Source organism: Odocoileus virginianus, chromosome 33 (assembly GCF_023699985.2).
Source record: "Odocoileus virginianus isolate 20LAN1187 ecotype Illinois chromosome 33, Ovbor_1.2, whole genome shotgun sequence".
In the NCBI taxonomy this organism is placed as follows: domain Eukaryota; kingdom Metazoa; phylum Chordata; class Mammalia; order Artiodactyla; family Cervidae; genus Odocoileus; species Odocoileus virginianus.
Window position 1 is genome coordinate 16,559,017 of NC_069706.1, and position 23,144 is coordinate 16,582,160.

Consider the following 23,144-nt stretch of genomic DNA (forward strand, 5'->3'; position numbering starts at 1 on the left):
GGACAGCCATTGACAGTAAAAAATCCATATCAGCAAGTGGGATACCGCGTGCCTGCAGATATGGTATCCTGAGAAAGACATAGCATCATCCATGTAGCATTCCAGATGAGAATGCATGGCTCACTCTTATCAGGAGGTAACACTAGTCACGTCCAAATTGAGTTGCATGCTAAAAAGTAATAGCCCAGTCATTGCCATCAGTGTTACAAAGGTTAAGGAACTGTTTCAAATCAATTACAGACTATAGAGACATGAAGACAGAATGCATGATCCTGAACCGAATCCTGTAGTGCAGAGTGGAAAAAATAACGCTGTAAAAAATGTACTGAGACAACTGACAAGACTGGAATACAAATGATAGATTAAAGTGTTAGTTATATCAGTATTAACTTTTCTGAATTTGATAATGACAAAATGGAAATATCAGAGAATATGTTTATTCTTGGGAAATACAAATGAAGTATTCAGGGATGACGGACATGATACGTGCAAACTACTTTAACATGGTTCAGGAAAAATATGTCTTACTATATAGAGAGGAAAACTAAGATCATGGCATCCAGTCCTATCACTTCATGGCAGATAGATGGGGAAACAGTGGCTGACTTTATTTTTCTGGGCTCCAGAATCACTGTAGATGGTGACTGCAGCCATGAAATTAAAAGACACATACTCCTTGGAAGGAAAGTTATGATCAACCTAGACAGCATATTAAAAAGCAGAGACATTACTTTGTCAACAAAGGGCTGTCTAGTCAAGGCTATGGTTTTTGCAGTGGTCATGTATGGATGTGAGAGTTGGACCATAAAGAAAGCTGAGCACCGAAGAATTGATGCTTTTGAACTGTGGTGTTGGAGAAGACTCTTGAGAGTCCCTTGGACTGCAAGAAGATCCAACCAGTCCATCCTAAAGGAAATCAGTCCTGAATACTCATTAGAAGGGCTGGTGCTGAAGCTGAAACTCCAATACTTTGGCCAGCTGATGTGAAGAGCTGACTCATTGGAAAAGACCCTGATGCTGGGAAAGATTGAGGGCAGAGGAGAAGGGGACGACAGAGGATGAGATGGTTGGATGGCATCACCAACTCGATGGACATGGGTTTGGGTGGACTCTGGGAGTTGGTAATGGACAGGGAGGCTTGGTGTGCTGAGGTTCATGGGGTTGCGGAGAGTCGGACACGACTGAGCGACTGAACTGAACTTAACATAGAGAGGATAATAAAACAAAGTTAACAAAATACTAAAAATTGATGACTTTGGATAAAGAGAGCATGGGAGTTTTTTTAAAGCATTTTTTAAAATTATGAAAGTATAAAAACACATTTACAGGAAACTTGGAGAATGCAGAACAAAGTTACATATGGTTCCACTATATATTACAGTTGTTTTTTTAAGTAGATAAATTGAGATTTTTAGTTGGAGTTTTAATATCAAGCTCTCAAAAATTAGTAGAATGAATACACAGAAAAATAGAAAGATATAATAGACCTGAAAAACACTATGAACCAATTCAACATGATTAAGATGTATACAATTTTCACACAACAGCAGGATACAAATTCAAGTTCCCATAGACTATAAATCAGGAGACACTGGAACATATCCTGGAATGTAAAACAAGGTACAAAAATTTCATAGTCTAAAGGTATTAAAATCATACAGAGTCTGTTCTCTTATCACTGTGGAATTATGTTAGAAGTCAGTATCAAAAAGTATTTGAAAATAACCCACATATTTTCAAGTATAATGTAACATTTACCAAGAGATATCTTTGACTTAGCCACTAAAAGCCTCAAAAAAAAAAAAAGACTGAAAAAATACAGAAAGTGATTGTAGAGAAGAAGGCACTTAAATGAGAAATAAACATCAAAATGAGAAATTAGTATCAAAGGATACTTAAAAAAAACATGAATTTGGAAATTAAATGTCTACTTTTAAATAGTGGATGTACCTAAAAGTTATAACAAGGAAAATTAGAAAATATTTGTAACAGAATAAAAATGAAAAGAGAATTTATCAGAATTTGTTGCATGCAGCTGGAGTTGCTCAATGCAGCTAAGTACAATATGGAATCATGAATAAGGTATTATGAAAACAAATAATGGACACTAGCATAAAATTTTGTAAAATTTGAACAAAATCTGTCCTTTAGTTAATAATACTATATTATGTTTCCTGTTTGTTGTTTTTTTTTTAATGATGTAATATTTCTTTAGAGAATTTGCGAGTTTTTTAATATTGTTCTTTCACCATTTCTGTAAGTTTGAAATGATTTCATGGTAAAAAGTTATAAATAAACAGTCTACACATATTTTAAAAATTCTACCATTGGGTCAATAGATAGGTGAAGAGATAAAGTGAATAGAGCAGAACATTAGCCCTTGTAGAATCTCAGTGGTAAGTGGGTGTTTTCTATATTTCATTGGATTTTCTTTATGTTACAGCATTTCATAATGAAATGTTGAAGGGGAAGAAAAAAGTCTTTTAAAACATTATTTGTAAGTGTGTTAGTGTTAGTCGCTTAGTTGTGTCTGACTCTGTGGCCCCCATGGGTGATAGCCCACCAGGCTCCTCTGTCCATGGGATTCTACAGGCAAGAATACTGAAGTGGGCGGCCATTCCCTTCTCCAGGGGATCTTCCAGACCCAGGAATTGAACCCAGTTTTCCTGCATTGCAGGCAAATTCTTAACCATCTGAGCCACTAGGGAAGCTCATTTGTAAGTGTACTTAAGTAGTAAAAAAAGTATAAAAAAAGATACTTAAGTGTAAAAAAAGATTTCATGTTCTAAAGGGTTAGTTGCTGTGGAGAAGGTTTCAGGAGCTATTTCAACCAGACACATATTGCACTATCTTTGAACGCTCTGTGTCAGAACATTGTTTGTCAGGGCGTTTTGAAGTCCTTTTGCTTGATGATCTAGTCAAGTGTTTAATTATGAAACAGGATGTGTGCCGTTAGTATTCTGTATTTTTTACCATGAGCCGTGTACTTTGCAGATGATTTAAACACCAGTGTTTTTAGTTATAAGCAGAGTAGTTTTCGGTAAATTTTCCCTTCTTGATAGCAATCAAGGATAGGGGTTTATATTTCATTTAGAAATAGTGCCTCCTTGGTTCTCCTGTGCCAAGGCTATGTCAATAGATTCTGCACGTGTCAGGGTGAGGGGTGGTCACGGACGTCAGTATCTGGATACCCAGGATAAGCCTCACAGACTGTGCCGTCATCTGTGGGTAGTGCCGTGGTCTTTGACCCCACTGTCAGACTCAGACTAATGTCTCTCCACTGAAGTAGTCAAAAAACCCAGGACTACCATGGGCTAGAATTGTTGTTGCTCCATTGCTAAGTCGTGTCCAACTTTCTGCGACCCTATAAATTGCAACATCCCAGGTTTCCCTGTCCTTTACTATCTCCCGAGTTTGCTCAAACTCACGTCCGTTGCATCTGTGATGCTGTCCAACCGTCTCATCCTCTGCCGTCCCCTTCTCCTCCTGCCTTCAGTCTTTCCTAGCATCAGGGTCTTTTCTAAGGAGTCAGTTCTTCTCATCAGGTGGCCAGAGTATTGGAGCTTCAGCTTTAACACTAGCCTTTCCAATGAATATTCAGGGTTGATTTCCTTTAAGATTGATTGGTTTGATCTTCTTGTATCCAAAGGACTGTCAAGAGTCTTCTCTAACACCACAGTTCAAAAGCATCAATTCTTTGGCACTCAGCCTTCTTTATTGGCTAGAATAGGGATCTATAAATCACAGCCCGTTTAGCCCAAATAGTTTTATCGGAACTCACACCCATCTCTTTACATATTGTCAATGGCTGCTTTCCAGCTACAGTAGCCGAATTGAGTGGTTATGATGACTTGTATGGCCCTTCATAGAAGAAGTTTGCCCACCTCTTGAATTCTCATAGCTGACTTGGTCAGAGAACTTTGAAGGGCAGGCACTGCTCTAAGCACTGTAGCCGAGCCATCCCATTTAATCCTCCCAGTGAGCAAGATACTGCTTTGGAGAAGAGGAGGTTGAGGCTGAGAAATTCTTCTTCTAAGTCTAGAGTAAAATGGGCAACCCAGACTGAGACAAGACCTAACCTAACCGAGTAATTCCCCATTCTTGGGCACTCCAGATTTCCCTTATTGTCATTGTGCTTGCATGTTATGAGACAGGGTTGCCTTTTTAAAAATATCTAAGTTTTATTAAAGATGTTTTTTTCATTTTGTTTTGCAGCTTCAGTCAATAATTAAGAAAGTAATTGCACACTTTCACGATTTCTCAGTTCTTTTCTCAGTGGTAAGTAACTATCTGGAACTATTTTTGAAAATTTGTATCCGAGTCAGAAGTTCCTTTAATGTCTCAGTAAATTTTTTATGGTGTCCTCAACCAAAAATAATACTTAATAGTTTCTTTTTTAATCTAAAAAAAAAGTAGGTCTAAGCAATTTAAATATTTATATCATAATGACTTAAGCAGCTTAAGCAATAATATTTCTGTTATTGAGAAAATAATAGGCATAGACTGATAGAAAAATATTGTTTTTATTTCATTTGTGACTTTTTATGGGATGTATGTACCTACTGGGTATCATACAACTTGTGAAACCTTGGAACTAAACTGGACATTGATTTTTTGTTGTTGTTTTTGCATGGTATCTGCTTTTTATCACACAATTTAATGTTGAAACTGGGAAATATATCAAGCTTATAGTTGTTTCAGTGTCTTGACAGAATTGAGATTTGTTATATTTCCTTAGAAATTTAAAATATCCTATGATACCCTTCTCATCTGCTGCAATGCCCTGGGCATGTACCAATCTAGTTACGTACTTCTCTGCAGGAACACTCTGCCCCTTCCCTCAGCTTCCCTCTTCCTTCTTCCTGTTTCCGCTTCTGTTCTCTCACAGGGCTGTAAGCTTTTGTTTATTTAATAATAGAAATTGTTATTTATTGGATTTTTGCCACACTCCAAGCCCTATGCTATAGCTTTTATAAATTTTTTTAAATTGAAATGTAGTTGGTTTACAATGTTGTGTTGGTTTCAGGTGTATGGTGAAGTGATTCAGTTATACATAAACACATATTCATTCTTTTTCAGATTTCTTTTCCCATATAGTTTATTATAGAATATTGAGCAGAGTTCCATGTGCTATACAGTAGACCTTGTTGGTTATCTATTTTATATATAGTAATGTATATGTCTTAATCCCAAACTCCTAATTTATCCCTGTCACCTCCTCCCCTTTGGTAGCTATAGTTTGTTTTCTCTGTGAGTCTATTTCTGTTTGTAAATAAGTTCATTTTTATCTTTTTTTTAGATTCCAGGTATAAGTGATATCAAGTGATATTCGTCTTTCTCTTTCTGGCTTACTTCACTTAGTATGATCATCTCTAGGCCCATTCATGTTGCTGCAGATGGCATTATTTCATTCCTTTTTGTGACTGAGTAATATTCCATTATATATATGTACTGCCTCTTTATCCATATATCTGTTGATGGGCATTTAGGTTGCCCCCATTTCTTGGGTATTGTAAATAGTGCTGCAATGAACATATTGGGGTACATGTGTTTTCTGGATTATGGTTTTCTCAGAGTATATGCCCAGTAGTGGGATTGCTGGGTCATATGGTAGTTTTATTTTTAGTTTTTTAAGGAACCTCCATACTGTTCTCTATAGTGGCTGTACTAATTTATATTCCCAACAGTTTAGGAGGGTTCCTTTTTCTCCATACTCTCTCCAGCGTTTATTACTTGTAGGCTTTTTGATGATGGCCATTCTGACCATTGTGAGGTGATGGCTCACTGTAGTTTTGACTAGCATTTCTCTAATAATTAGCAGTGTTAAACATCTTTTCATGTGCTTTTTGGCCATCTGTATGTCTTTAGAGAAATATCTTTTTAGATTTTCTGCCCATTTTTAAATTGGATTGTTTGTTTTTTGATGCTGAGCTGTGTGAGCTGTTTTGTATATTTTGAAGATTAATCCCTTACCAGTCGCATTGTTTGCAAATATTTCCTCCCATTCTGTAGGTTGTCTTTTCATTTTGTCTATGGTTTTCTTTGCTGTGCAAAAACTTTTTAGTTAAGTCTCATTTGTTTATTTTTGATTTTATTTCCATTACTCTGGAAACATATCCAAAAGGATATTGCTGCAATTTATGTCAAAGAGTGTTCTGCCTGTATTCTCCTCTAGGAATTTTATAGTACTTAGTCTTACATTTAGGTTTTTAATCGATTTGGATTTGTGTGTATAGTGTTTTCATTTCAGTTCAGTTGCTCAGTTGTGTCTGACTCTTTGTGACCCCGTGGACTGCAGCTCTCCAGGCTTCCCTGTCCATCACCAACTCCCAGAGCTTGCTCATACTCCGTCCATCGAGTTGATGATGCCATCCAACCATTTCATCCTCTGTCATCCCCTTCTCCTCCTGCCTTTCCCAGTATCGGGGTCTTTTCTAATGAGTCAGCTTTTCGTATCAGGTGACCAAAGTATTGGAGCTTCAGCTTCAGCATCAGTCCTTCCAGTAAATATTCAGGATTGATTTCCTTTAGGATTGACTAGTTTGATCTCTGCAGTCCAAGGGACTCTCAAGAGTCTTCTCCAACACCACAGTTCAAAAGCATCAATAGTGTTCTAATTTCATTCTTTTACATGTGGCTGTCCAGTTTTCCTAGCACCACTATTGAAGAGACTGTCTTTTCTCCACTGTATATTGCCTTCTTTGTTGTAGATTAATTGACCACATGTGCTTGGGTTTATTTCTGGGCTTTCTATACTGTTCCACTGATCTGTATTTCTGTCTCTGTGCCAGAACCATACTTTTTTGATGACTGTAGCTTTGTGCCTAGTCTGAAGTCATGGAGCCTGTTTCCTCCAGCTCTGTTTTTCTTTCTCAAGATTGCTTTGGCTTTTTGGGGTCCGTTTGTGTTTCCATACAAATTAAAAAATTTTTTGATTCTAGTTCTATGAAAAAAGCAATTGGTAATTTGATAGAAATTGCATTGAGCCTGTAGGTTGCCTTGGGTAGTGTAGTCATTTTGACAATATTGATTCTTCCAGTCCAAGAACATGGCCTATCTTTCCTTTTCTTTTGTGTCATTTTTTATTTCTTTCATTAGCATCTTACAGTTTTTGGAGTACTAGTCCTTGCCTTCTTAGGTAGGTTTATTCCTAGGTATTTTATTCTTTTTGATGGCAGTGGTAAATGAGATTGTTTCCTTAATTTCTCTTTCTAACCTTTCATTGTGTATAGAAATACAACAGATTTCTGTCTATAATTTTTTATCCTGCAACTTTACCAGATTCGTTGATGAGCTCCAGTAGTTTTCTGCAGTGTCTTTAGGATTGTCTTTCTGTAGTATTGTGTCATCTACAAGCAGTGACAGTTTTACTTCTTTTCCAGTTTGGATTCCTTTTTTTTTCTTTTTCCTTTTCTGATTGCTGTGTTAGGACTTCCAAAACCATGTTGAATAGAAGTGACGAGAATGGACATCCTTGTTTTGTTCCTGAACTTAGAGGAAATACTTTCTTTTCCCTGTTGAGTATGATGTTAGCTGTGTGTTTGACATATACAGTCTTAATTATGTTGAGGTAGGTTCCCTCTGCCCATTTTCTGAAGATTTTTTTTAATCATAAATGGATGGTGAATTTTATCAAAAGCCTTTTCTTCATCTGTTGAAATGATCATATGGATTTTATTTTTCCATTTGTTAATGTGGTGTATCACACTGATTGATTTGTGGATATTGAAAAATCCTGGCATCCTTGGAATAAATCTCACTTGATTCACAGTGTATGATCCTTTTAATGTATTGTTGGATTCGGTTTGCTAGTATTTTTGTTAAGGATTTTTGCATCTGTGTTAATCAGTGATATTAGCCTGTAATTTTTTGTGTGTGTGTTGTGTCTTTGCCTGGTTTTGGTATCAGGGTGATGGTGACCTCATAGATTGAGTTTGAAAGTGTTCCTTCCTTTGCAATTTTTTGGAATAGCTTCAGAAGGATAGGTGTTAGCTTTACTCTAAACGTTGGATAGAATTCACCTGTGAAGCCATCTGGTCCTGAACTTTTGTTTCTTGGGAGTTTCTTAATCACAGATTCAGTTTCAGTGCTTGTGATTGGTCTGTTCATATTTTCTATTTCTCCATTTCTTCTAGGTTGTCCATTATGTTGGCATATAATTGCTTATCGTAGTCTCTTACAATCCTTTGTCTTTCTGTGGTGGTGGTTGTAACCTCACTTTTTTCATTTCTACTTTTATTGATTTAGACCCTCCCCCACTTTTTTTTTTTTAATGAGTCTGACTAAAGGTTTATCAGTTTTGTTTATCTTTTTCAAAGAACCAGCTTTTGGTTCCATTGATCTTTTCTATTTATTTTTATGCATTGCCTCAGGTCATTTTTAGAAAAGCACTGGGAAGCAAGAGTAGTAATGAGTCCCACTTTACCAATGAGGAATGCAAGAAGCGGTGGAGAACCTTGCTTAAGGTCACACAGGCACTGAATGTGAAGTCAGGATGCGGAAGCCACTGTTTGAACAACTGACTCTGCTTTCTCTGTTCCTCTGTGCAATCATAAAAAGACTGAAGCCTGCCTTGCCTTTGGGTATCAAGAAGAGCTTCGTTGCTCTTCAGTCACTAAGTTGTGTCCAACTCTCTGCGACCCCATGGACTGCAGCACGCCAGGCTCCTCTGTCTTTCACTCTCTCCTGGAGTTTGCTCAAACTCATGTCCGTTGAGTTGGTGATGTCATCCAACCATCTCATCCTCTGTCGCCCCCTTCTTCTCCTGCCCTTAATCTTCCCAGCATCAGGGTCTTTTCCAGTGAGTTGGCTCTTCACATCAGGTGGCCAAAGTATTGGAGCTTCAGCTTCAGCATCAATCCTTCCAATGAATATTCAGGGCTGATTTCCTTTACGACTGATTGACTGATTTGATCTCCTTGTTGTCCAGGGATCTCAAGAATCTTCTCCCGCATCACAGTTGAAAGCATAAATTCTTCAGCAGTCAACATTCTTTATAATCTAACTCTTATATCCATACATGACTACCAGAAAAACCATAGCTTTGACTAGACAGACCTTTGTCAAAAAAAGGGATGTCTGTGCTTTTAATACACTGTCTAGGTTTGTTATAGCTTTCCTTCCAAGGAGCAAGTGTCTTTTAATTTCATGGCTATAGTCACCATCTGCAATGATGTTGGAGCCCAAAGAAAATAAAATCTGTTACTGCCTCCACTTTTTGTCCTTCTATTTGTCATGAAGTGATGGGACTGGGTGCCATGATCTTAGTTTCTTGAATGTTGAGTTTTCAGTCAGTTTTTACCCTCTTTCACCCTCAAGAGGCTGTTTAGTTCTCTTTCATGGATCACACCCTTGTCATGGTGAAGGGGCTTGCATAACTCAGTGAAGCTATGAGCCATGCCGAGCAGGGTCACCCAAGATGGACAGGTCATAATGAAGAGTTCCGACAAAATGTGTTTCACTGGAAGAGGAAATGGCAAACCCACTGCAAGTATTCTTGCTGTGAGAACCCGTGAACAGTATGAGCTTGTTACTTACCTAAAGGTTTTCCAGGACTTCCCTGGTGGTACAGTGGATGAAAATCCGCCTACCAATGCAGGGCACACAAGTTTGATCCCTAGACCACAGCACATGCCACGAAGCAGCTGAAGCCTGAGCTGTGTGCCGCAACCGCTGAGCCCTTGTGCGGTAACTCCTGAAGCCTGCACACCTAGAGCCTGCTCTCCGCAACAAGAGCTGCCACTCTAATGAGAAGCCTGTACACTGCAACGAAGAGTAGCTCCTGCTCTCTGCCACTAGAGAAGGCCCATGGCAGCAGTGAAAATGCAGCACAACCAAAAATGGATAAATAAATAATTTTTGAATGGTTGCCCAGGTGATTCACCAAAATAGTAACTGGTCCCAGCCTTGATCCCTGGGCACATGTAATTTATTTTAATAGTAATAGAGTCCGGGACTTCCCTGGTGGTACAGTGGTTAAGAATCCACCTGCCAGTGCAGGGAATACAGGTTCAATCCCCGGTCCGGGAAGATCTCACGTGCCGCAGGGCAGCTAAGCCTATGTGCCACGATTACTGACTAGAGCTCTCTAGCTTCAGCTGCTGAGCCCATGAGCTACAAGTACTGAAGCCTGCATTCTCTAGGGCCCTCGAGCCGCAGCTAATGAGCTCCTATGCTGCGACTAATGAATGCCCAAGCCCTAGGGCCAGCAAGTTGCAACCACGCCTGTGCTCCACAAGAGCAGCCAGCACAGTGAGAAGCCTGCACGCCACAGCTCGATAGTAGCTCCCCACTTTCTGCAACTGGAGAAAGCCCGTGTGCAGCAACGAAGCCCCAGTGTAGCCGAAAATGAATAAATAAACAAAGCAGTGTGTACGTGTAAAAAATAAAAAATGATTTAAATGGCCGGTTCTCTGTGACAGCCTGGAAGGGTGGGGTGGGCTGGGAGGTGAGAGGCCTAAGAGGAAGGGGACACAGGTGTACCTGTGTCTGACTCACGCTGATGTATGGCAGAAACCAACATGCTATTGTAAACAGTTATCCTTCACTGGAAAATAAATTTTTTTTTTTTAAAAGGCCCATATTATGTTAGGAAAAAAAAAAAAAACCCACCTAGAGTCTTCTCCTTGCTTTCACCTGAGTCCTGATCAGACCTGCCTCAGAAAGACAAAAAACTCTTCCTCTGTTTTGACCTTCGAAGAAGAAGTAACCCATAAATCTCTTCTAGTAACTTGTATAAATTGCAGGTAGAATGCTTTTTTTTTTTAGGAAAAATTTCTGCCATTTCTGGACATGTTCCAGAAAGAGAGTGTCCGGGTGGAGGTTTGCAAATGCATCATGGAAGTTTTTATCAAGTAAGTATAACACAAAGTAATCAGAAGCTTCGATTCCCACTGCCCTTGTGAAACCTGTTGATAAGAAATCAATTTATGCACTTTGAGGCCCTGTGATGTAATGATGTATTTATACCTAAAATAACATTGAGAGGAGAACCACATTAAAAGGAGCAATCATGATAAAGTTTATAATTAGCTCTTAAGAAGACAAAGTAATAAATATAAATATTAGATGGGCCCACCGTCACCCACATCTCACTCCTATGAGTTTTGGGAAGGAGCAATCTATTGATGTACTATTTATTTAGGGAGTTTTAAGATTTTAAGATAGTCGTTCTTATCTTCTCTCATACCAGAGCTTGAAAGATTTCTATCTTCAATGTGTACATTTATGACAGGTTTTCAATTTAATTCCTTTCCTTTTATTGATTAAATCTGTTTCCCAAAACTGTCTATTGCTGGTGGTATGTGAAATACTTTGATAGTTTGTGGAAGAGAAACTTTTATTTTTAAAAATGTATATTTATTTTAAAGTATATTAGATAATATATAACTAGTTTAATCAGTGACTTCTAATGTATTTTTCTTTAGAACAGGGTTAAAAGTTAAACTGACTTTAACCATTAAGTATGTAGATATGATTTTTTAAAAAAATGTGTGTAAAAAATGAAGCTCAAATAGCAGAGTTTGGAAAATTCAGTTAGAAGTTAGTTGAGTATATGTTTTAAGCTTTCCTTGTATTTTCTTTCTAAAAGATTAATTCCATATGCTTGAAATGAGTATACCTACTTTACTTTCATAAAAATTTGTTGTAAGAGCTTGTCTTTTGAGAAACTAAATTAATAATTTTGTCTGCACTTAACACAGTTGTAGACAGCTTCAGGGGTTCAGGAAACATGGTAAGAAAACAGATTTGCCCTTTGCCTGGCTTAGGAAATGTGGCAGTTTTACCATGATTTTGCAGTTGGGAGAAGTTATGTTAGAAGAGCAAACTTGTTAGTTAAAGAAAAATTCAGAGAAAACTAGAACATTGCCCATTGCTGGTGAGCTGGGCTATGTTAGATGCCAACCAGATAGTTTACTGCTTCTCACATATGTCCCGTAGATGAGAACTAAATCCATGCTTTTAGTGCTTGGTGTAGATGGCTTTCACTCTTATCCCCAAATGTCTCCTAGGCATCAGCAGGAGCCCACCAAGGACCCCGTGATTCTGAACGCCCTTTTGCACGTTTGCAAGACCATGCACGACTCTGTGAAGTAAGCCACGCTTAAGGCTGAAAAGAGCCTGGATTGAGTTTTAATGCCACATAATAGTGCATTAGGGAATTACTGCTTTAAGTGGCCTCTGTGAATAATATTATTTTATGGGGTCTATTAAGATTCTTGTTAACGAGGACATTCCAATCCAGGGGAGGAGGGAGGCTGAGCTGAGGGTAATCTTCCTGAGAAAATGAGATGGCAGATGTTTTTACAAAGGGATTTCTGTTGGGAGGAAAAGGCTGGTTTCATCCAAGTGAACTCATGCTACGTGTCTCCTGGAGATTTCTGAGAGCAGCAGATAGTATAATAATGAGTTCACTCATCCAGTAACGTAGCCTTTAAATTTTTTCTCATTATTAGCCAGTTATTTGAAATTCAAATGAAGTTGCCTATATTCCTTACATGAAGGACCTTATTTTTTCAGTATACTTGAGGCTCAGACCTAGTCACCAGCCTTACCTTTGGGTCAAAAGCCAGATTATCTCCTTTGCTTTCTAATTTGATGTATTTATCTTATTTTTTTTCTTTTTCATTACATGTTTCCATTTGACTGTGCTTGAGGCAATTCCTTCTTTGTGGCTGAAATTTTGATCCCTAAAGAATTTTTAAACACAGCAGCTTGATTCGCTGGAAAATGTTACAAGAACTGAGAAAATTGTTTTGGAACTTAACCATCAACTAGATGAATTGTGTTTCTTTTGTTTTGTTTTTCCCTGATTTGTAGAATCTTTATTTTCATGACCTTTGCTTTCAACTTCATTAGTTATCAAAATCAAAATATCAAGACTTTTCATAATAAATAGAACTGATGGACTTGCATTGCACAAAAATACATAAAGACCCAAAAGACTTTTAGAAAAGTACTTGTATTAGTAGGACATTAGTTTTTGGCCTAAATAAAATAGCAGATGTATTTCTCTTGTGAGAAGTGGAGCCAGAAGGTCAGGGAAGGGTAGCTCTGCTCTAGAACATCATCCAGGAGCCCAGATTTCTTGTCCTCCAGCTCTCCTGTCCCTCTCGGGTGTTGTCCTTGTCTTCCTGGTAGAGATGGCTTACCTCAGCCATGTTCATGTTGCAGCCTGCAGGCATAAGAGGACAGCAGCTTCCTTTTAGGGACACAGTTTGGGAGGCTTTGTACATCACTTGCATTCACATCCCTTTGGCCAGAAGTGTCATGTGGCTACTCGTAGCCTCCAAGGAGCATTAGGAAATGTAGTCTCAAAGAATGAAGGGGACACTGCATATTGGAGGACAGTATGCTGATTTTACCAATACAGACTTGTTTTGCCTTAGAACGAGAACCTTGGTCTTTGACTCTTAAATTAAAAAAAATAAATAAATTTGGGAAACCATTTATAAACTGTCACATGTATTACCAAAACTATAAGGACTTGACATTTTCTCATTTATATTTATACTAACTTTTCTATTAAACAGAAACAGCTCAGATCTGTGGTTTACTTTAAGCTGTATATCCATAATAAGGTAGATTGATGAATGGAGGGTGGAATGGAGAGTTATGTGATAAAGCAAATATTATAAAATGGTAATAGTAGGGTGTATTGGTGTTGACTGTATAATTTTCAACTTTGCTACATTTAAACCTTTTTATAGTAAAATGTTGAATGAAAATTCTCTGGAATACAAAATTTGAAGCTGAACAAATTCCAAAGAAGGGAGAGTTACCTTCTCTTTTGCTATTAATATATCTTGAGAATAGCGTCTCTAAGAGAAATGAGAAACACATTTAAATTATGTTAATTTAGGTTACATATTTTCATCAAAAGAAACCCGAATATGGGAGTTTTTAAAATCTAGAAAATGCAAAATGTTCTTACCTGTTAAATTACTTATTTCTCATTTATTTTTTTCCTTTGGAAACTTTCATTTATTACCTCAATGTCAATTATGTACAATTATTGATTTCAGTGCACTCACTCTTGAAGATGAGAAAAGAATGCTGGCATATTTGATTAATGGATTTATAAAAATGGTAAGTATTGGGGAAGAAGTTTCAGTGTACTTAGAAATGTGATGTAATTGTTTATCCTTCCTCTGGTGAAAGCAGTTAACATTATGTTCCCTGGTGCTTTTCATTTTTATGGAGATAAGATGAAATTAGAAAACAACTTATATTAGCCAGCACTCCCCTGGGGGCAAGGAGAGCCAAGACAAACTGGCTTAAGGAAAAAATAAAAAGGGGACGGTGGGAGGGGGACTGGCTGATGTGACACAAAGGCCGGGGGTGGACCTCTCGGAAGGAGCAGCTGGACTCGGGGTCTCCCTAGTGTCATCCCGAACTGCTGTGTGTGTCTTTGGCTCATGGCTCTTCTCTCCTGGCATCCCTCCCAGGCAGGCTTACTCCCCACGAGAGCCCCAGGTTTCCATTCCTTCCAGTGCTGCAGCCCAGCAGGAAGAGCTCCAGCAGAAGTTCTAGGGCTGAGTCTGTGGATTAATTTGGGTCACCGGCTCGTCCCTGAGCAAATTGCTGCTGTTGAGAAGGAAGGAACACACCGGCCAGGCCAGGGAGACAGGCACCCCAGGGCAGCCAAACCACATGGATCCGGAGTGGGAGAAGAGGCTTCCTTTTTTTCTTTTTTCAATGAAGCCAATTTAAATTCTTTCATTTTTATTTTTTAAGTTAATGTTACATTTTTTGACTGTGCCATTGTGGCTTGCAGAATCCCCAGTTCCCTGACCAGGGATTGAACCTGGGCCACGGCAGTGAGAGCCCAGAATTCCAAGCTGTAGGCTGCAGGGAGACCCGTGGAGAAGGGGCTTCCTGAAGCACCTGATGAGCTGCTCTTCAGATGCTGCTGAAAACAGTTTGGGGGTTGGCGGGGGGTGAAATGTCAGTGTCCACTCTCCATTCATCCTAGTTACTCAGCACTACAGGACAGCTCACCCCAGACTTAGTGGCTTAACATGGCAGTGTTTTATTCTTGTGAGTCCGTGGGTTGACCGGGTAACCAGGCCACTCCGTGTGATGGCAGAACTGTGGCAGAACTGGGGCTGGAGGATCCAGGACGGTCTTGAGCACGTGTTTGGGGTCCTGGTGCTGGCTGTTGACTGGGGCAGATAATTTCTGTCGTGTGACCTCTTTTTGTCCGCCACTCTCATCATTTGCTCATATCTGGGCTCTTGCCTGATGAGGGCAGAATCAGAAGCTGCCGGGCCTGTGGAGGCTTAGAGATCACACAGTGACCAGTGCTGCCGCCTGCTTCATTCTGTTAGTCAAAGCAAGTCCCAGGGCCAGCTGTCTGGAGGGGAGGGAAAGGTGACCCACCCCCAGCTGGGAAGAGTCCATGGGACACTGGGGAGGGACGAGCGAGGCGGGTGGCGTTGTTGCAGGTTTCATCGGGAATAACCACCTTTCCACCCTAGCCAGAACAACCTTTGCCTTACATCTCGGTACACGAAACTAAAATACCCACTTCAGCCAGTATCTCCTGTTAGAAATGTCAAGACAAAAGCTGCCTGAGATGAAAATAACTAGGTCACTTTGAAAATCACCTGGAAAAATGTGACTCACTCAATAACAGAGGTTGATTTAACTATGGTAAAATACCAATTTTGATGAAAATTCAGGATAAGCCGTTTAATTCCCATGTTAGGAAATGTACCTATGATTGATACTAGGTGCCTCTCTTGTTCCCTTAATTTATATGCTGTTCTCGTGATATTTATCCTTTTATGGGTCTGTCTGAAAACCACTAAGTTTTAATGGGAAAGAATATGAGAAAATAAAATGTGAAACTTGATAGTTGTGGTGGAAATTATGACTTTAAACCTCTTCTGGACAAAAATGATTGTTGTAGCAGTAAAATTTGTCCTACCAACCAGCTGTTCATAAATTTGAAGAAATAGGAGAAGAAGTTTTTAGTGGTGGATTAACATCCATCGATGGCTCCAGCAGCCACCAGTGAGCTGCTAAAGGCTGGAATCCCCATCAGGAAGCAGAAATGTGTGGCCCTTGTTAGGGAATCCCTCTGACAAGTGACTCCCAATCACCAAATCTATGTGAAAAGGCTGCAGCTGACAGCCAAAATGCCAAAATTTCCTTTCCAGTGGTTTCCTTCTTGCCTAGGAAATCCTCTTTGCATTTTGAGATTCTGTTTTATACCCTTTGGTCTTTTTATGTCCTACTCCAATGCCCATGTCATGAAGATGAGATGATAATAGTAACATTTCTGCTATATGCTGGGTAAAGTAATGTAGCATCTAGTTAGAGTGTATTCCAGTTCACGGATGTGTGTGTTTGCTTACATACCCTTGAGATACCACCCATCTATATCTGTGGAATTTTTGGTGTCTTATCATTGCAGCACCTCCCCTGTCCCCACAAAACTCAGGAGGAACTTTTCCAATTGGTGTGCTTACAGCTGCCTAGAGTTAACATTGTCACTTCTTTCTCCTTGATTCTAGGTGTCCTTTGGCCGTGATTTTGAACAACAGCTGAGTTTTTATGTGGAGACCAGGTCAATGTTTTGCAATCTGGAACCTGTCCTTGTGCAGTTGATTCACGTAAGGATTTTCACTCATTCATTTATTTTCTCAATACATGTTTATTGATCATTGACATGCCACGCACCAGTTTTAATCTGAGATTCTTCTGGCCGCATATTGCTTCTGTTCCCAAGGCATGAAAGATGTTTTCTCAAAGGTTAATAAAATCTACAGCTTTGCTTGAGCCTTTAGAGTGGTTTAATTGGCCTCTTTTTCTCTGAAATTTGCATATTCACTCCTGCATGTCAACAGCAAAGAGTTGAGTGAGTTGTAGTGATTATTTAGTTATAGAAATTATTAACCTAGTTAAAATTCCATGTTACCTAACCAGAGTCCCAGCTTTCTTGGTTCACAGTGCCTTTCAGTAACTTTTCACGATGCCCTTAGGCAAAAAAGAAGAGATAACAGTTCTGTTTATTAAGAAATTAGGCTCAAGCAACTTAAGAATTTGTGCCCTAACAGCTTGCTTCTCTGAACCAACAGTTTATGTAAATTGAAAGAAAAATAGTATATTTTCATTCCATTTAAAATCATCATAATTACTTACTAATGAAGTATATGTACCTCTAGGCATTGCTTGACTTCTCAAACCTTGGAATCAGATGGGACACCACTACCTTATTTTCTGTTCCGGATATTTTTTTTCCCCCACATTAATGTTTGCACAGTACTTTTTGTCACGGCAGTTGCTAAAAACCCAATTTTGCAAAGACATGCCATCACTGCAAGGAAGGAACCATGTCTGTGAGCTACCTCACACAAGTGCTTCACATAGTATCAACAGTTGAGCCCTTCTGTGGTTGTCCAAAACATGGGATGCCCCTCTGATTTTCCTGTAACACCCTGGGATGTCGTGGTACACATTTTGGGAACCATAGGTCCAAACTTTTAATTTTTGTGAAAAGATTCCCTAAGGCTCTTGAACTGTTTCATGTAAATTTAAGGAAAATGACCTTTTTATACATTTGTTTGCTGATTATCAGATTTTGTAGCATTAGTAAACTTAAGACCTAAATGTAGAGACTTATAAGTCAGGGAAGTTAATAGTACTCAGCCTGTAAGGTCATGAGGAGTAAATGAGCTTAAGAATGTACAGTTCCTAGAAGGGCACCTTGTGTGCTATAAGTGATAACGCGGCTGCTCTTACTGTTCTTACGGTTAGTGTTAGTGTTGCAAAAGTATTTTGTATGGTCTACGTTCAGGTTTGGAGGTTTCTCTTAAGATCTCTAAGATCTTAAGCTTAGTGTGTGGGATTTCTGGAAATGGAATAAGTGAACCCTGGCTATTCATTAAGCCAGAAAATGGTCATTTATCATGCCAGTTGATAGGCATGACTTAACTCAGTGAGTGCCCCTTGGAGATGTTTGCTCAAGCCGAGATTGAATCTGGCCTGATGACTTCTTTGCCGTTTCAAGGTTTGGGGCTCACCAGTCTTGGTTCCACCAGTCTTGGTTCCAGTTAGCTTGTTCTCATTGACTTGTATACAGTCAGTGTCCAAATCTCTTTGGAAGATGTTTAATCTGAATTAACCATCATTTCATTCCCATTTCTGTTTTACTTTTTAATCTAGAGTGTAAACCGGTTGGCAATGGAAACAAGGAAAGTAATGAAGGGAAATCATTCTAGAAAGACAGCTGCATTTGTCCGGGTATGTTTTAAAGATAAGACTTACTTTGAATTCCAGTGGGCTGTTTCTTATACAAGTTTCTGAATTGTTACTCCCAGAAAAAGATTAAGGGTGATTTAATATTAATTTTCTAGATTTTTCCTTACGTATTCATGAACTGACCGATTTTCTTAATGTTTTCAAAGGAAACAATCAAAGGAGTCTGAATTTTGATATATATTAGGGGAGGTGGTTGAGATGGATTTGCCTTTTTGTATGCCAGCTGAATTATCTCTGGCTCGTGCCAGTAACTGGAAGGCCTGGGACCTTTTTTCCTCTTGTCAAGCTCCCAGCTTTGGAAGAAATTTGTTTCTTGAGTAAGCTGCTCAAAATTTTATCAAAGCGATACATATCCACGCTTTAAAAATAAAATTATACTGAAAAGATTATAGTGAAAATAAGCTTTCCAGCCCTGCCTTTTCTCACCATATACCTCTCTTCTCACAGTCTCTCTTTAGCAGTTTCTTCTTCAAATTACCAATTAATTCATTTTTAACTAATTGGTTTTAACAACTGCTTCTTTAAATGATAAATATTAGGTGTTATCTATTCACTCTCTGTGATGACAGGTGAAAATTTATTTTTGTACACCATTACTGTCCTTGGTTGCCCCTCATATTCCTCCCAAAAAGGCAAATACAGCAGAAGCAAGGAGGAGAAATTGGGGTTCATAATGGGGAGATTAATTGTTTTAAGTGTTTTTACTTGAAAATATATGATGGATGAAAATGAGAATATTAATCCACTGTGATGGCGTTGCCGCATAACCTGCTGTTTCTCCCCTTTCTTCTAGGCCTGCGTTGCCTACTGCTTCATTACCATTCCCTCCCTGGTGGGGATCTTCACCCGCCTCAATCTCTACCTGCATTCTGGTCAGGTGGCCCTGGCCAACCAGTGCCTCTCCCAAGGTGAGCCTGTCACTCACTCTCCTCCTCTCAGACTCTCCCTGGCTCCTTAGGAAAGCTGATTCAGCAGTATGTGAATGCGTGCAGAGAGATTCCTTTAAGGAGGAACGAGAGGAAAAAGTGATCAATAAGTGATGAACTTTTTCTTTAGTAGGAAGCACCTCGGACACATACACATTTATAGAGTCAGACAGATTACAGAGCCTGGGTTATTTCCTGTAAGGACCTTCCTACATCTGTCTCAGGCACCCCTAGAGAGTTTTAGAACTTAGGACTGCTCATTCACAGCAGATTCAAGTTTATTTATTGTTGTCAGTGTTTGAAATTCCAGAGATACAGGAGTAGCATCTAAGCAGTATAGAATGAATGCTCTCTACAGTTTGCTGTTAGGGATAAAAATTCTGCCCAAAACCTGTTTCTGTAAGAGGTACAGAGCTGTGCTGGAACCAGGATTGTGCGAGCAGTTGATTTGGGAGGTGATCCCAGGGAGTGTGAGAGGTGAGATGAGGTGAGACAGGGAAGGGAAGGATGCCAGTGAAGGGTGCGCTGGTGGAGGGTTAGGGTTGTAAGCAGCTGGCTCCTTCCCATCGGACCCTCAGTGTCACTGAAGTCCTCAAACATGATTGCTATTCAAGGACCTTTTCAGACTCTGCTTGGTTTTGTTCTCAACTCCTCGGTGCTCCAGTAGCCTCTCAGCGCTTTTGGGATCAATGTCTTCTCTCCTCAACTCACACTATGCTTTAGCCACGCCAGCTTTTTTCCTGTCCTTGGAACATACTAAGCCATCTACCAGTTCAGAGCCTTTGCCCTTGCTGTTCCCTCTTTCTAGAGTGACCTTCCCCCCAGATATTTGCATTTTCTAAAATCACTAGGCCAGAGATGAGAATCAAGCCTTGCCTCTTTTGGGGTCCTTTCCTGTCCACCCTCGCTAAAGTAACCCCCCCTTCCCAGTCACACTCTGTACCATCCTCCTCATGTCTTCATGCCGTAATCTGATGCTTTCTTACTGTTTGTGTTTGTTTGCTTATTGTCTGGACACTCCCTTCCCCCATGAGGACTGCAAATCCCACAAGAGCAGGTATGTCCTCATTACTTGTCAGCAGACGTGGAACTTACTCCTAATGCCTGCTTTGGTAAGGATGATGGATTTGCAGGAAACAAAACAAAAATTAACAGCCTCTGCCAATAACCCAATGTGCAAAATGAAGGTTAGATTAAATTAATTAATTAGATTAAATTGATGTTAGGAAAGTTTAAATCTTATGAACTGGTTCCCTCTTAAAACGGTCAGGAATAGTGTTGTGGGGACCCCTGTGTTGTTTGATGTCACCTGTAGCATTAGGAATGGGTTGCGAGCTGGAGATGCCAGAGCTGTGAGCTGAATGTGGAGGCCCCAGAAGTCTAAATCTTTCTTCTCCCAACTTGATAAGCTCAGAGCCACATCTTGAATGTTATAGATCTCAAACAAACTCAGCGCCCCTGTGTTAGAGCTCTGGCCGCCTCCTCTACCCCCCCCCCGCCACTTTAAACTGCTATGTGGGGGCAGGAATGCAGTGTCCACTTCATGCTTAATAATTTATCTGATGATTTTGTTCAAGTCTCTAAATGCTGTGGTGCTAAACCTTAAAAGCTTATTGTTGTTGTTCTGAAAGCCACATGCGGCAGTTGCTGGCCAAAATAAATAATATATTCAATTACTGAGAAGGGGAAGGCTAAATATAAATTAAATGAAGCTTGTGGAAGTGGGCCGATTGGGTTTGTTTGCCTCCTTAAGCATCCCCCCACCAGCTGGTTATAAAACATCCCCTCCCCCCTATCCATTTTCTGGCCTCCCTTGATCCAGCCTCCGCTGTACCTTCTTTATCAGCTGCAGCTTTGCCAGGGCTGGCTCAGCCCAACAAGTAAACTCCAGTTGAACCCTGAGCCAGGCCAGTGAGGCGTGCTGACGAAGGCTTATTACAGGGAGGCCCGTTCTGGTCCTTTAGACACACTGGTTCAACATGTAGGCTGGACCTACATGTCACCCATTGCCCCCAGATCTTTAGGAGAAATGAAGGACTTGCAAATCAGTTGTCAGTCACATCTTCTGACCCAGAGATGCCTGTTCACTGTCACTGGGGATAGCTTCTTGTCCTTGTTAGTCAGTGATTCTTTCTGGAAGGTTATTGCCAAGCCACAGCAAGAGCGGGTTCTTTTCTCTTTATCTTGGTTCCTTTATCTTTACAGTTCCTCACCTCAGAAAGGAGGATGTTTTATAATGAAAGTATTGTTGTTAAAGGTGGCTTCCCTGGTGGCTTAGTGGTAAAGGATCCACCTGCCAATGCAGGAGCCACGGGTTTGATTCCTGGGTCGGGAAGATCCCCTGGAGAAGGAAATGGCAACCCGCTCCAGTATTCTTGCCTGAAAGATCCCTTGGACAGAGATGCCTGGTGGGCTACAGCCCATGGGGTCTCAAGAGTCGGACACAGCTTAATGGCTAAACAACAATAACAGATGTTAAAAGTGGGTCTTGAAAGAAGGGCATTTGTTTATCAAGGAAGGGCTGTGGGGAAGAGGAGAAGGAATAGTTAGCATTCCAGGTAGAGGAGCTGGCCTGAGCAAAAGAGGGAATGTGTGGGATCATATGATGTGTTAGGGATGAAGCCCTAATGACTGGTGAGTTTCAAACCTCCTGAGTGTGCTGGTCCCAGTCCTGATTCTGCTGCTTATGAGTTGTATGCTGTTGGATTGATTGGCTGTATGGTGCCTCAGCTTCTCCATCTGTAAGTGGAGATGATGGTGGTGGTTCCTGTGTTGGATTTTTTCTTAATTCTTGGCTGTACTGTTTTCCTTGCTGCGCAGGGGCTTTCCTCCAGCTGCAGCAATCAGGGGCGACTCGAGTTGCGGCGTGCATGCTTCTCATCGCGGTGGCTGCCCTTGTTGCGGATCACAGGCTCTAAGTGCGAGGCTTCAGTGGTTGTGGTGTATGGGCTTAGTTGCCCCGTGGCATGTGGAATCTTCCTGGACCAGGGATCCAACCATGTCCCCTACATAGCAGGCAGACTCTTAATTTTTAAAATAATATTTATTTATTTCATTTATTTGGCTGTGCCAGGTCTTAGTTGTGGCATGCAGGATCTTTTGTCTTCGTTACAGCACCTGGGATCTTTAATTGAGGCATGGGGCCGGTGGGGTGGGTGGGGTGTCCATCATTCTCTGCCTAGGGTTTGAATCCAGGCCTCCTGCATTGGGAGCACGAAGTCTTAACCACTGCACCACCACACAGGGAAGGCCCTGTGGTAGATTAAATGAGAGAAAGTACTTGGGCACTCGGTCCACTGGCACATAGTAGCAGCTCAGTAAATATTAACTTAGTATAACCATCTCTCAAAAGATGAAAGTATGCCATGGGTCTAGGAGCTAACTGCATACAATGCAGCTCTGCAGTTTCAGAATTCTGAAAGCCAATTCTCATACTCAGAAACTTGAGAAATCTGCAGGAAAGCTGTTCATTTCAAGACTGACCTGCTGAATTATCCTGAAAATAACAAATCTGCAGTTCCTCCAAAGATGAAACAATAGTGAGAACAATTAGAGCAAGATAGTGGTGAAAAGAATGATTTTTGTCCTTATCGTTAATAATAATGCTTTTCCCTCCTATAGAATTCTTTCCCCCTCCTTTGTTTGAAAACATTTTTTCCTTCCAGTTGTTTTTTTGAGATATGATTGACATACAGCACTAAGTAAGTTTAAAGTGTAAAGCATAATGATTTGACTTACATACAGCATGAACTGCTTACCACAGTGAGTTTAGTGAACACCTGTCAGCTCATATGAGTACAAAGTTAAAGAAACTTTTTAAAGTATTTTTTCTTTGTGATGAGAACTCTTAACAATTTACTCTCTTAACAAGTTTCATACATAACATACAGCAGTGTTAATTATATTTATCATGTTGTACATTACATCCGTAGTACTTACCTTATAACTGGA

The 23,144-nt window shown here is 40.0% G+C and overlaps 1 protein-coding gene across 2 annotated transcripts in view; it reads left to right on the forward strand.

Moving 5' to 3' along the window:
• VPS35L (VPS35 endosomal protein sorting factor like) overlaps positions 1-23,144 on the forward strand; it is a 141,194-nt gene that overhangs the window by 80,142 nt on the left and 37,908 nt on the right. For both annotated transcript variants that reach the window (XM_070460954.1, XM_070460955.1), the window contains 7 exons: positions 4,216-4,278; positions 10,768-10,853; positions 12,012-12,092; positions 14,025-14,088; positions 16,521-16,619; positions 18,172-18,249; positions 19,061-19,175. In XM_070460954.1, coding sequence (XP_070317055.1) covers positions 4,216-4,278; positions 10,768-10,853; positions 12,012-12,092; positions 14,025-14,088; positions 16,521-16,619; positions 18,172-18,249; positions 19,061-19,175 — 586 coding nt within the window. The remainder of the gene's footprint in view (positions 1-4,215; positions 4,279-10,767; positions 10,854-12,011; positions 12,093-14,024; positions 14,089-16,520; positions 16,620-18,171; positions 18,250-19,060; positions 19,176-23,144) is intronic.